The sequence below is a fragment of the Phalacrocorax aristotelis genome, chromosome 19 (assembly GCF_949628215.1).
Source record: "Phalacrocorax aristotelis chromosome 19, bGulAri2.1, whole genome shotgun sequence".
NCBI lineage: Eukaryota > Metazoa > Chordata > Aves > Suliformes > Phalacrocoracidae > Phalacrocorax > Phalacrocorax aristotelis.
In genome coordinates this window covers 268,341-283,114 of record NC_134294.1, presented here as the reverse complement: position 1 = coordinate 283,114, position 14,774 = coordinate 268,341, and the positions used below count along the sequence as shown (strand labels likewise).

At 50.3% G+C, this 14,774-nt stretch overlaps 1 protein-coding gene across 8 annotated transcripts in view; it reads left to right on the top strand.

Annotated features, from left to right (window-relative positions):
- Positions 1-14,774, top strand: part of EPHB2 (EPH receptor B2) — a 129,386-nt gene that overhangs the window by 104,576 nt on the left and 10,036 nt on the right. For 2 of the 8 annotated variants that reach the window (XM_075114220.1, XM_075114216.1), the window contains exons 7-12: positions 7,702-7,864; positions 8,536-8,644; positions 8,821-8,885; positions 11,344-11,466; positions 11,889-12,136; positions 12,477-12,692. In XM_075114220.1, coding sequence (XP_074970321.1) covers positions 7,702-7,864; positions 8,536-8,644; positions 8,821-8,885; positions 11,344-11,466; positions 11,889-12,136; positions 12,477-12,692 — 924 coding nt within the window. Of the gene's footprint in view, positions 1-7,701; positions 7,865-8,535; positions 8,645-8,817; positions 8,934-11,343; positions 11,467-11,888; positions 12,137-12,476; positions 12,693-14,774 lie in introns of all 8 variants that reach the window. The other 6 variants (XM_075114218.1, XM_075114213.1, XM_075114219.1 and 3 more) reach the window with 3 other exon arrangements.

The following is a 14,774-nucleotide window of genomic DNA, read 5'->3' as shown; positions in this document are numbered from 1 at the left end:
TCTTGCTGTGGTTGGCCATGTGGGTGGCTGCCAACCCTTCGGAGCCCAGTGGTGGTTCCAGTGAACCTGCATAGACACTGCAAGTGTGGAAGATCTGCTGGTCTTTCAGGCAGAGCTTCTCCTCCCTTTACCTCTCCAGCACTTGTGGCAGGTGGACCCATTGCAGGGAGAGCTGGGTAGTCAGGGTCCAGGGTCTAATATTTCCCTTTCCCCTACTGGGACATTAGCAGGGAATGGGGATAGCTGGGATGTCACAGAGTATCTAGTCCCAGGCTGGACCACACTTGTAGTCCCTCAAGTGTCACTTATTTGAGTGTCCAGTCTTTGAGATACTGTATAATGCCGTCCTCAGTGCATTTACGCCAAAGGTGAGTCTGGTGTCTGCGTCCAGCAGCTTGAACCCCTTTACCTGGGTATTGTACCAGGGAGAAGGTGTCCCACGCTCCCATGGAAGGTACATACTGCACTATGGCGTCAGGGGAGGCTGATGGGAACATGCCCCTTCCACCTCCCCGCTGCCCAGGCAAGCAGAGCGACTACAAGCCAGGGCTGTTCCGGGTGTCCATCCCATGGGGCTGGAGTTGCGTGGCTGCTGAGAGACCTGAAGACCATGTCAGTATTGGTCCCAGGACCTGCCAAGCTCTGCCTCGCTGGTGAACTTCATCTATGCTACCCAGGGCAGGTGGGGAGCAGGAGATTTCTCCTTCCAGGAATCTGCCCCCCTTACACAAGAGCTTAGAAGCTATACATTAAAAATTGCAAGCTAACTAATTAAAAAACTTGATGATTAAATAGAACTGAAAATATTTTTCCCAGCAGTTGCCAGAAGAAATTATTAATGCCCCCCACTGCCTGCCTGTGACCTATTTTCTCATCATCAAAAGCCAGAGGGAGAACGGAGGGGGGGGAGCTGCTTTGTAAGCTGTTAAATAGGTCCTGACCTATATTGCATAAATCACAGCCATTTATTTGACCCTTGGAAATGATCCCAGAATCCATGGCAAGATGGATGAGTAGGTAACAAGACAGATCTGGAAGGCAAGAGGGGCCCTTTCCCTGGGGACCCTTGAAGTAGAGACAGAAGATCTCAGGGATTTTGTTCTCCTCCTTTTACTTTCTCTTAATCTCTCCCCTCTTTCTTTCTTCCCCCTCCCCTCTGTTTTCTGAGGGAGGCTGTAAATAAGGGAATTTTTGTCTAAAGGGGAAGCTGCTGTTCGTGGCCGGTCCTCGCAGCCAACTGCAAGGTGAGCATCTGCTTGCCTATCATCAGAATCTGGGGCAGAGTGTGTCACTCATCACAGGGACAGGTGGCCCAAGCCACACTCAGGCAGTGCTTTTCATGGCAGCAGGCTCTCAGGTGGAGCACTAGCCCCGGCAGATCGGACAATGGGGCAAGCGGCCCCGTCTGCTGGTGCTGAGGCGCTCTCTGTCCTGGTATTTGAAACTTTTGGTATATTTTTTTTGGCTGGTGCTTTGCTTGAAGAAGAAAAGCAAGTCTTTATCTCCTCCTCAACCAAGATGTATGTCGTTCTCAGAAAGGGGTCATAGAATGGTCTGTGTTGGAAGGGACCTTTAGAGGCCATCCAGTCCAACCCCCCTGCCCTGAGCAGGGACGTCTGCAACTACATCGGGTTGCTCAGAGCCCCATCCAGCCTGACCTTGAGTGTTTCCAGGGATGGGGCATCGACCACCTCTCTGGGCAACCTGGGCCAGAGCTTCACCACCCTCATCGTAAAAAATTTCTTCCTTATCCCTAGTCTAAATCTCCCCTCCTTTAGTTTAAAACCATCACCCTTTGTCCTGTCACAGCAGGCCTTGCTCAGAAGTCTGTCCCCATCTTTCGTATAAGCCCCTGTTAAGTACGAAAGGCCGCAATAAGGTCTCCCCAGAGCCTTCCCTTCCCCAGCTGAACAACCCCAGCTCTCCCAGCCCAGCCCCACAGCAGAGGGGCTCCAATCCCCGGAGCATTTCTGTGCACCCTCTGGCCCAGCTCCAGCAGCCCCGTGTCTGTCCCGTGCTGAGGAGCCCCGAGCTGGACGCGGCGCTGCAGGGGGGTCTCACTAGAGCAGAGCAGAGGGGCAGAATCTTTTGATCTCTTGGTATATTTTTTCTGTTGGTGCTTTGGCTGAAGAAGAAAGGCATGTCTTTGTTTCCTCCCCAACCAAGAGGTATGTCGTTCTCAGAAAGCGATCATTGGGTCAAAGCTTAGTCCTACAGCAAGCAAACCTCAAAGGATTTGGAAACAGGTTAAAAAAGAAGTGGAATAACCAAGAGACAGAGGCAGAGCCTCGCCAGTGGCAGTGGCTTTGTCTCTCCCCAGACTTCTCTGTGTGTGTAAGCCTTTACTCCAAAGTCCCAGTTACACACTCAAGGTCTGATCCATCAGTAGTCAAACCAAGGTCTTCATATGCTTTGGCTGGTCAGTCAGGAGACCTCTGTATTTTCAACAACGCAATGACACTATATCCTTCTCTGCCTGCTTGGCAGAGCTGAATCTCACGTTAGTCCAGCCACTGCAGTATTTGTTGCAGTTGAAAGCCTCTTACTTGATCCCTGGGAACAGTCCCAAAATGCACAGCTTTGGATACGCCGTGCTCTTCCCCTGCTTCCCGTCAATACTGCAGTTTGGATGGGGTGTGTGACACATCCCAGGTGTGTTCTCACTCAACTGCCAGTCTGTACAGAGGTGATTTTCTTCCAAAATATTTCACTGCAAACTGTCCCATGTGCTTCTGAATGCTCAGAAAATACCTCTGGAGCTAGTTAGTTGTTACTAGTGGAATTTTTTTTTTCCCCAGAAGAAAATTGTATTTTATTAGCATGAAAACAGTTCAAATGTAAGAAAAGCAGCATATGCATCTTGTATAAAAAGTGTTTTGGCTGTTCATTTTGAATTGATTCTCTTCTATGTAAAGACATAAATGAAATTTAAAAAAAAACTGAATAGGTGTTTTAGCGTTAAACAAAAAGCTGTTCACAATACCTGAAACAAAGGTATATTTTTGTTTCCATTTCACAAATTATTTATAACACTGCTATTATTAAATGCTATTAAAAATGCCTGAACAGAGGCAACATGATGATTTTCTTTCACATGTAGTTAGAGCAAATCAGCGCCCACTGTTACGCAAACACTGGATGACGTGTCTGCTCTCTACGGTCCTCTCCTTAATGTACTTTTATTTTACCTCCAAAAGGCACCTGGCAATGTTTGTCTTATTAAAAAAGTGAGTGTTGTCTTCATTTAGAAAGGGCGTAGTAGTTTTTGTCCAAAGCTGCCAAATTCATCCCGGAGTGTGAGAGCTGGAGACCCACTGCAGTGTCAAGCCCTGCAAAGAATAATTACGTCTCCTTGTTATGCAAAATGATTGGGCTGAGGGTATGCCCTAAGTTACCCATTTTGTAACTGTTTGAAGACATTCAGCCCATCCCTTGTGCCCAGTTAAGTCATCAATGCAAATGTGTTAGGAGGCACAGGAGCCCTTTGATGTCTCCAACCAACGCTGGGGAAAGGGCTTGGGTTGGCTGGGGCGCTGACCGGTGGGAGAGAGGCGACCTGTGGCAGCAGAGGCTGGGGGTGGAGGTGGGAGTAGAGCTGGCTGTAGCTTTCATGGTGCCCATGGTTCTGGCAGCACCCCAGCATCCCCAGAAAGGGACGTCACCAAGGCTCGTACCAAGGACGGCTGGAGGCACTGCTCCCAGGCTGGCTCAGAGGACTTTCCTGGTCTCCAGCCTGCAGTGTTGGACTCCAGCATTGCTGAGCCTGCGGCCAAAGCTGCTGCCTGGTGTTGCCCACCTGTCCTCAGGACAGAGAGAGTTGGGATGACACTTGCCCCCGTGCTGCCCAAACCCTTGGAGGGGGCTGTCTGGGGAAAACTGGGAGATCAAGAAGATTAAGAGGAAACCTTGCCAAGGAGTCCTGTGATAGCTTTCCAGCAGTCCCAGTCCCTGCCTGGGGTCCGTGCTGCTCCTGTCCAGGGCTCAGTTTTCTTGTGAGAGGCATCCAGGCAGTCTTACCACACTGCATTTGACCAGATACCTGCCTAGGAGGACAAATGCTTTTGAGATCTTCCCACAAGTGGTGCTCCCCATGAGAGTCCAGGGGCTGCAGACCCCACGGATCCACCCCACAGTGGCTGGCAGGACCCTGGTACCACATCTGAACATGCCGCCTAACGTGCACGATCCCACGGGGGATCCGCTGTGGGTGTGATGATTCAGCACACAGCCTGGGACTAGCTTTGTACATGTGGCCCTGTTTGCTCCAGGAGCTGCAGCAGATTGCGGCTGTGCAGACGCGCAGAGGAGCTGTCTGCCAAACGAAGTCAGTTGACATTTTTCTTTGGCTTTTTTTTTTTTCAGCTGATAAAACATGACTTTTTAGAAACAATTTTTGCAAATCCTTCGAGCATTTCACAGACTCTCTGCGTTTCAAGAAACTCTTTCTTTGTTGATCAGACTTTGGTTTCAGCTTAAATTTGGCTCGGGGAAAGGGAATCAGAAGAGGACTCAAAATAAAACCTATGAGGAAATGAGAAGTGTGTTATTTTGAATGAGGATTTCCAGACTCAAACCAAAATTAGCAGGGGTTGAAAAAACCTAAAACAACAGCAACAACAAAAAAACCAACAAACCTCTGCAAAAAGACAAGCTGGGAGAAACAGCAAAGGGTTTGGACTTTAAACCACCTGGGATGCCCTGGACCTGCTGGAGAAGCCCAGAGGGGTGAAAGGGGTGAAGTGTTTGAAGTGAATCGCTGGAGAGGTGACGGCTGAGCAATATGCCAAGGGGAAAGAATAGGTCTGATAAGGGAGGGTGGAGAGGTGTAAATGCTCTTCCTTGCCGTCTGGGGTTAGAGGAGAGCACTGGCATGAGCACACCTTTCTGAGACAGACAGACATCAACTTCCCAGGCTATAAACCGCCTTGTAAGCACACCCACTGCATTCAATTTAAAGTCCTCCAGGAGCAGGGATGGGGTTCCCTCTAACAGTTGGACAACTGATTTTAAAACAACTGTGGTGTTGGTGCCATCCAAGGGTCTGGGAGGACTCATACAAGCCCTTGAGCACTAAAACCGTAAACATTTCCTGACCTATTTCTCTCCTAGCCTGCCTGGGAAAGGTCCAAGGGAGTGCTGAGGCCTGATCAGACAAACAAGGCAATTAGTTTTCTCTGTGCTCATCTTTTCTTGATCTTTCTCGTCTGTATCTGTACTAGAGCTTTTCATTTTCATTAGTCTAATTCCCAAACACCACAGTGATACCCAGGCACCTTCAGCACCAGGTCCGGATGTAACTAAAATGGATGTCATTTTTAGAAGAGAAAACTGTTCCTGAATGTTGCTAATCGTGGAAGTCTCCCCGGCGTTTGCAGAGCTGGTCTGTGTTGCCCTGCAGAATGATGTGCTGTCGGCATTTCCAAGCCACCGAGTTTGACTGCACGCTTTGAGAAACACATTCCTGCCAGACTGCTCTCTTAACAGCCGTCCACAGCAGAGCACTGCTCAATCAAAAGCTTAATGCAAGAAGAAATTAACTTCATTAATGCTGTCTTTCAGCTGCTTTGCAGCTGTGAGGCAAATAGTCTGCACAAACCTGGGTCATGAGTATAATCCATCTTGCAAATGCCGGCACACTTGCAATTCTTCTCCAGCATGATGACTAACTGAGAAAGCACCAGCGTCTCCCAGGAACATGAGGAGGACATTGGTTCAACATGGTCTGCTGTGTGGAGCCCCATAGTGAAGGACTGTTCTTTGTGGTCCTCCAACACTGCTGGTACCACAGCTTTTGGCTGTGCAGAAAACCCTTTGAGTGAAGGCACCAGTGCTGTTCTCAGAAGTGGATGAACATGAAAGCAAAGTCACCAGATGGCTAGCAATGTGGAGAGTGGAAAAGAAAGGAGACCAGCAGCCCCCAAAGGCAAACGCCATTGTTTATTGGTGGGCAGGACACACTCTGACTTGTCCTGCAGTGCAGCAGCTGAGGAGGCTGAGGACACAGCCCCTCTAGGCAGAAGGTGTGCAAAGTTGGGTGCAAGACTCTCCATTGACTTCTGCCTCCCTGTCGCCTGCAGGCGGCCAAAGCAGCGCAAGAGAGGAACAGCCTGCACAACTTGCAGCTTTGAGTGAGGAAACCTTGATTCATCGCAAGTGAGGACCTTCTGCCCGATTGCCTCTTTGATACCCTCTGTCCTTCAGGAGACCGCTGCAGAGGAAGTTGGTGAGGAAGAGTGGATGCTTTGCTCCTTGCTGGGGGTTCCTCTCTGACCTCCTGGTAGCATGGTACGAGAAGCAGTCCCTCCATGCCCCTCTGGCGGAGTTACACAGCCGACGAAAGCCCAGTCCCGTGATCACACCCTCAGTCCCACTTGATGGGTTTGCACAAACTATGCATCCAACTTCTTTCTGCCAGTCCCTGCCTACTTCCCGTGAGGTTCTCTCACCTCTCTGGTGAGTCTGTGTGGGGTGGGTGTTCTTGGGCTTGCTGAGCCCTTCGCAGCGACTTGAAGTTAGCAGATACCAGGGGCTTGCTTGTAAACTTGCCAGCTCAGATTCTGAGCTTTCAGCTGCTGATCTGTTCCAACAAGTGATCCTGCCAAGGCAGCCTGACCTGCCAGATTGGAGGTGTTACCAGAATGAATGAGCACCTTCAATGTAGCTACAGAAATTTTGTTAAAGAATCAATGCCTATATCTCCTTTTATGGGGGCTCATACTCACAGCTTGGCTTTCCTAAGATATTTCTGTTTTCCAGAAACATTGTGCTATTTGCATATATTGCTGCTTTGCACTGACTTTCAGGACTTCGTGGCTGCCAGGCACCTGGCCACTTGCCCTCATCATAGGAAGCACCACATTTAGTACCATCTTTCATCCTCCTCTGTTGACCTGTATCTCCATGTCCCTAGGGTGGACAGGGACTGTCTGTTCTCTTGTACAGAGACCAGCACAAGGAGATCCTGGCCCATCCACCAGTGCTTCTGGATGCTCAGCTAAGGACACAATTACTAAAGAGGGTGATGGATCCATCACCTACACAAGTGCAATACCATCTATATGGTTATGATATGTCTGTTCACATCCTCAGCTAGAAAAAGGGTACACAAGGAGTGGGACAGAAACATAGAATTAGTCTCCTTGTCACTTTTAAATATGCTTTTTGGTTCCCCTGCTTTGAAAAGCTAGCTGTGGTACCTGGTGAAGCAGGCCCTGGGCAGGGGGATGGTGGCAGTATTTCTCCTGAGGTCTAAAACCCTGTGCTTAGGTGGGCTTTACCTCCAGCACAGGCAAAGGGAGGGGGGGAAGAGCAACTGGAGAGGATGCTGAGGCTGGATCAGGTTTGGGACGAGTCAGTGAGGAAGAAGGACAGTGCTGAGAGAAAGTAGGCACAGAAGAGGGAGCAGAACCCACCCCCATTGAGCTCAAGGCTTGGAGAAGCAGCCTGAGGTTTCTGGCTAACACCTGCATCAGAACCTTTTCTGAGAGGTGGTGGGTAGGCCAGGGGTAACTGTGCTCCCATTTCTGCTTTGTGTCTCCTTGCTGGGAGGCATGCTTGGAGGAATGGCCTGTTTGTTCAGGCCCATGGTCTCTCCATAGTCTCCCCACCCATGCTACCCTGCCCTCCTGCACTTCCTCCTAGAAATGCAGCACCTGACTCTGGACTCGTTTTTCCGATGACAGCTTTGTATTTTCTTGGCAGGATCTGAGCGAATTAAATTCAACAACAGTGAAGAGCCCCACCAACACTGTGGCAGTGCAAAACCTCAAAGCTGGCACCATCTACGTCTTCCAGGTGCGGGCGCGTACTGTGGCCGGGTATGGCCGGTATAGTGGCAAGATGTATTTCCAGACTATGACTGAAGGTGAGTCTTCAGCTGCCTCTGCATAAAGGTGACACAGGGTCTAGGGAGACTTGAACAAGATGGAGTTGCGCTGGCAGCAGTGCTGACCCCCTTGCCATTAGTCCCTTCAGGGGTGCGTTGGCAAGTCACGTGCATTTATTCAACCTGGCAAGACCCGGAGAGAGGCATGGGCACTTGGTCGCCTGTGCAGGGAATCACATAATCTAGGCCTGTTTCTGCCAAGCTTTTCTGGCATGGGGATGTGTTCACTCAGTTGGATTCAGAGGAAACAAAATCTATGATTTTCATGTGCACAGCTTTTGATGGCAAATGCAGGCCTGGGCCTCTGTATTGTAAATATGTGCTGCTAAATAAAACAGACCAAGCCAGTTTTCTGTCCCAGAGGCCAAGGAGCAAGGCACAGCATGCATGCATCCATGGGACTAAACTTGCCCACTCAAAAGGGATAGCTGCATCTGACCTTCCTACTGGGGCACAGCCCCTGTCATAGCCAACCTGAGCTGTGCCTGGGGTAGCACAAGCTGTCCCGGACCAAAACCATGGATGAAGCCAATTAGCAATAGCCCTGCAAATGTGGGCAGTGCCCAGGGCCATGCTCTGACCTCGATGTACTTGTTAGCGTAGACCCATCCTGTGCTGAAGTAACCTGTTCCCTCTTCCTTGCCTGCCAGCTGAGTACCAGACCAGCGTCCAGGAGAAGCTGCCGCTCATCATCGGCTCCTCGGCGGCAGGACTGGTGTTCCTCATTGCTGTAGTTGTCATCATCATTGTGTGCAACAGGTAGGTCAGTCTGAGCGCATGACACAGGGCTGTGGCTGTGCGAGGGGGTGGGACTGGAGATGGAGCGCGGCAGGGGTAGGGAAGGGTGAAGAGAGGGAGGTGGAGGGGGAAAGAGATGCATCTCTCAGCCCTGTTGGACCCATGCTGGTGCTCAGGACTCCCTTTCTTTCCAGAAGACGGGGCTTTGAGCGTGCTGACTCTGAGTACACCGACAAGCTGCAGCACTATACCAGTGGCCACAGTACGTACCGTGGCCCCCCGCCAGGCCTGGGGGTCCGCTCTCTCTTCGGTTTGTGTTCCTGTTCACTCATTCCTTGCGGCGTGCGGGTAGGGCTCAGGCTGCCTAGCTGGGCAGGTGGGTGCATGTGTAGACAGGAGGACCTCTGTCTAGATTCCTCACCAGTCCCCTGTGACCCGGATCCCTGCCCTGCCTCGCAGAGTCGGTACTCTCCAGACCTGCGTGCTGTCAGGTGCCCACCGTGCAGTGAACACCTGCTCATGCTCTACCAAACCCTGTGACATCCAACACACATCCCTCCACGTGCCCCTGAAGCCTCATCCTCTTCTGCGGTGTAACCCCTGCCGCCACACCTGTCTTGCTACTCCATCTCCTGAGCTTTGCCCAGCAGCGAGTGAGACCCCTTTCCCTGTGTCCTGCAGGGTGCTGTCCTTCTGCAGGAACCCACATACCTCGTGGTGCCTTTGCTAGAGCCCATCCCAGTGCTCCCAGAATCCTTGTGGATATCAGATATATCTATATATATGGGTATATAATACAATACATAACATGCCCTCTCTTGCAGCCTCTCTCTTCCAACATCCCTGTGTACTGCAAGGCACTCCCTCATATCCAGCATTCCTGGAGACCTCGCTGTGTGCCCTGCCTCACCCCAGTGCATCCTCCTTCCCCCAGTTAACCCCTGAATCACCTTTCTCCTCCCTCACTGCAGACCTGTCGCTATAATCCTGCTTTCTTCAAATTTCAGTTATTTACCTCGTGTTACACTTGCAGCGTCAGGATTTCTGTCCTTTTTGTACTTCGTATCTGTGCAGACCTGGGCCTTGTTCAGAAAATGGAAAGCATCAGTAGTGTTTCAGCACAGGGCTCACTATTGCTTCTGCATTTACATGGCAGACGTTTCCCAAAAGGCAGAGCACTGAACTGCAGCCCTGTGCCAGAGCAGCAGCGTGCTCCCTGCATTGCTATAACTTCCCAGAAAAAATGACAGTCTTTGAGAGGATTATGTAAATGCAACTCTCAGTTGTTTGTCAGTCCGTGCTGCATGTGTAAACATATATTCACACTTTTTCCCGGGGTCTGGTACGTAATGTGACAGCTTCAGGCTGGGATGGCATTAATGGCTGTGCCTTCATGACTGCTGGAACAGGCTCGCTGCCACCGGATGCAGATTAACTGATGACGGCCCTGGGGTGCCTTTTAACCACCTTGTCGCTCAAGACACCAGTCCAAGGCACTGTGGCTGCTCAGCTCCCCAGCAGTGATTGCTGTAGAGAGGCTACAGCTTATGGTTAGCAAATTGCCAAGATGCAGGGAGCCTGTAAGCATTGCAGCATCCTACATGTGGAGCTGGGAGTTGCACCTCTGGTTCTGTGTTGGGCTCCTTATTTAGTGAGCTGTGAGCTCTGCTCTCCAAATACCCCCAATTTTGGAGCAAGCCAGAGGCCAGCAAAATGAGCATAATATGGGGAGAACTGCAGGGCTGCAGGTAAGAGCTGTCCCATGGTGTAGGTAGCGTGCAATGTGGCATCAGCAGTCCAACCTTACCAGGTCCCATGGTCATTGCCTTTGTCATAAGCATATCGCTGTGTCTCCTGGACTGCCTAGCAGGAAGACCTTGGCTTTTGCAATTTCCCCAGGGTCCCCTACAGCTTGCCTTGGCCGTGTTGAGGCTACCAAGAGGGAACCCAGCCTCAGGTAGGGTTACCTGGCAGGAGAACAGCGGGCAGATTGGACTGTCTGCGCTGCCCCTGGAAGGGTCACAGACACCCCCATGGAGGAGTCAGTCTGGCTTGGTGGCTGTGTCAGTAGCACCAAGCACCTAGAGCTGCCTCTGCTGTAGGTCTCCATGTAGAGAACGAAGAGCAGCGTGTGCCTCAGTTTACATCCCAAGGCAGACCATCACCCGCTCCTGTCCTGAGTGCTGAGCCGAGGCCTCTTCCTCCACTTTTCTGTGTCTCTGAAGGGATGGTGTGCTGAGGTGGAAGCAGCGGCGGGGAGGCCAGCGGGGCAGAGCTGCAGTCCCTCCAAACGGTCCTCCTGCAGTGTTGCAGCATGATGTATGTGGTCTGACGTTGGCGTGCCTATGCACTGTCTCCCGAGAGCAAATGCTTCTCTTGCTTTTGCTCTGGATCTGCTAAAGCCAAATCCTGCCGCAGAGGATGTGTGGTTCTCTGTGGTCACAGTTTGCAGCCCTAGCTAATGATGCAGCCCTCCGCTGCCCCAACAAGGACTTATGAGCCAATATTCATTAGAATCTACATTTAATAATCCTGTGCAAACAATGTTCTGCATGTTCTTTCTCAAACTGCTTTGCTGTGTCTGCTTCATGCCCTTGATTATGCAACTTGCTCAGGTAGAAAAGACCTTCACACAAATAGGTTTCTCTGTTCCTTGATGCCAGACATCAGTTATTCCATTTGCATCTGTCTGTCTGACTCTTTCCCTCACCTTTATGCAGTGACTCCAGGGATGAAGATTTATATTGATCCGTTCACCTACGAAGATCCCAATGAGGCTGTCAGGGAATTTGCAAAAGAAATTGATATCTCTTGTGTCAAAATCGAGCAGGTGATTGGGGCAGGTAGGTGAACTGTGAATGTCTGGCTGGCTCTCAGCAGCACAGTCTCCTTTGTGGTCTCAGGCTTTGGTGAAGATTTGGCCTTACATGTACTGGGAAGACTAGTGTCAGTGAGGTCTTACACTTAGCCCCAGCCTGGACTAGCAGGAGCAGGGTGATCCAGTGGTGGAGGACCAAGTCCATCAGCAGTGTAAAAGACAAGGAGTTCCCACATGCATATAGTGTCCAGTGCTCCTCATCGATGAGTCCGCCTGAAGGGAGGTCTTTGGTGTTGAGTGAGCGAGGAAGCACAGAACAGATGGTGGGTGGTGGGCTCAGGGGCGTGCAGGGTGGGCATGGCTGGAGCCCGTGGGAGCAGGGTGCCTCGGGAGAAAGGCAGAGGTCTGGGAGGCTGACAAGCCCTACCTGTTTCTCTCTGTTCACAGGGGAGTTTGGTGAGGTGTGCAGTGGGCATCTCAAGCTTCCTGGGAAAAGAGAGATCTTTGTGGCCATCAAGACCTTGAAGTCTGGTTACACGGAGAAGCAGAGACGGGACTTCTTGAGCGAAGCCAGCATCATGGGGCAGTTCGACCACCCCAACGTCATCCACCTGGAGGGCGTGGTGACCAAGAGTTCACCAGTCATGATCATTACTGAGTTCATGGAGAATGGCTCACTGGACTCCTTCTTGAGGGTATGAGATCCCAGGATAATTCACTGTGATGAAGGGAGATAGCTTCCGTAATAGGAACAGACTTCCCCTTCTGAACCCTCCTGTGCAAGGTGTGGCAGATCTGCCACCTTTGGATGACAGCAGCCATTCCTAGTCATGCCCATAGGGTGTGTGAGGGTCACTTCCAGCCCCTATGAGCTCTCCACTCTCCACCCTCTTGTTTTGAGAGGGAGCTTATACACTTGTGGCATAGCTGTGACTTGACGTGCAGTGTAGACAAAGGCTACTGGCTGTTTGCCAGACTATGGTGGGCTGTGGATTTGCTCCTCTCATGTGGACTCTTTCCCTCTCTTCCCCTAAGCAAAATGACGGGCAGTTCACAGTGATCCAGCTGGTGGGCATGTTGCGGGGCATCGCGGCAGGCATGAAGTACCTGGCCGATATGAACTACGTGCACCGGGACCTGGCTGCTCGCAACATCCTGGTGAACAGCAACCTGGTCTGCAAAGTGTCCGACTTTGGCCTCTCCCGTTTTCTGGAGGATGACACCTCTGACCCCACCTACACCAGTGCACTGGTAAAGTTGGTTTTCCAGAGGGGGAGGGATGGGTGGTGAAGAAAGGAGTCAGGGAGAGAGAGGGAAAGGGGAGATCGCCCCTCGACGTGCGAAGTGCTTTTTCCGGGTGCCAACAATGGCAATAAGGTGCCAGATGGGAAAGACCAAAGAAATGAACCAAGGAAGATGAACCAACTGGAAGTCCTGTCCAGTTGTCCACTGGCTGTTGACGGGCCATCTAGTCATTCCTGTGGATAACTGAGCCTCTTCCAACATACACCTGATAAAGCCCTTAGTTGGGATGATGCATTGCATCCATCCAGCATGGACCAGCTGGGGGCCCTCTGAGATGCTGCCCTGACAGATTTGTTGCCAGAGTAGCAAGTCTCGGGATTTTATTGCCATCACTGTCCAATGATGTCAGTGAGGCCATGTTCCTTTTTCCTGTCATGTCATGGGCTCAGCCCCAGGAATGACAGACTGAAGTGAGGATGTATGCTGGGTGAAGCTCTGCAGTACTAGATACTGATCTTCCAGAGAGTCTGTCTGAATTAGACAGCAAAACATTCCCAGAAATGGCTTCATGGTCACGTAACACCTTCCTGGGGACACCACAGTGCCAGTGACACAAGCGCCACCAAGGACTCATGGCCTGTCTCAGGCTACAGAATGTGCACAGGGACCAAAGGATAATTTAGAGACTTTATTGTTGGTCGGTAAGATTGCAGCCAGTTCTCATAAATACCATTGTTTGCAAGGGCATACAGCATAGCTTTACAATAGCGTTACAGGATCAATGCCTATGACAGGACTTCTTGGAAATATGTGTTGATAGAGCTGGGTCATGATCTCTAGGAAATCATCGCTCCCAGATCTTTTGAAGCTGCCAGTGATGAGACGGCTGGCATAGCTTTCAGTGAATTTTAACAGTAGATGAATACCTAACAAACACCTAAAAGAGGGTGCTTTTATTCCCATCTGAACTTGGTTAGCTTCAAACATCAACCATTCAATCTTATATGGTCATCCTATGGCTTTTAGAAAGACTAGCAACATTTATTTTTCACAATGTGACCCTTATGTGCAATTACCTTTCCCTATGGTAAGCCAAATGCGTGGGAGCTTCTGGTTTTTACTTCTGATTTCTATTCCTGTTATTGTGCCTATAGCTTTTCTCTTTGTCATCTCTAAGTTTTTCTTCATGAACTTTGGGCACTGTGGCAGGACATATTATCCACAATAACGTGCATCCTCTGTAACCGAGTACCAGAAGTATCTTCCTCTTCAAAAGGCACAATCCTCAAATGTCCCAAGAGTGTTATTATAATTATCCCAGAGGCCTTGTGTCCATGGATGGGCAAAAGCCACAAGCTGTGGCTTGGGAGGTTCACGCTGGACCTTAGGAAAATCTCCTCCACAAGGATAGTGAAGGTCAGATCACCAGAGGTGGGAGATGTCACTGGAATAAGTTCCCGTGAGGATCCTCCCAATATAGCCAGTCTCTAATTGCTGCTTTAGGACTTTATTTTAGGCAATTTTTAAATCCACTGCTTGTCAAGAGCTCTGTTAAGAGCATGCCTGATGGAGAGGACATCCTGTTTGGTATGGAATGGTTGCTGTCCCTCTTGTGGAAAACAAAATATTTTGTCTGAGGTTTGTGGCTGTGAGAAGATTAAGGAACATTATGTTTTTTTCATTATTCTAGCATGTATAGGGTCTGAGTCCTATTAAGTCCTAGGAGGCCCTTCATATGACAAGGCAGTTATTCAGTGACAAAATATAATGTTCCTTAATCTGCTCACAGCCACAAAACGCAGACAATTTTGCTTATTTTCCAGCACAGGGAAAGATTTTCCCTTCAGAAGGTCCCCTGAGTTGTGAATGGCTCAAGCTCAAAGACCCGGGTGGAAAATCAGGCAGCTGCAAGGGCTTAAGCAGAGCTTTGGAATCCCTGTGGCCCCATGCTGTGTACGCCACCCTCGTGCACTTCTGCGCATAACTCCTCTATGGGAGCGGAGAGTTCTGACTTCTCCAGAGGATAATGGCCCAGTCCATCCCATTTCCCACCAGTGACTAAGCATGCCATTCTAAAGATATTCACTC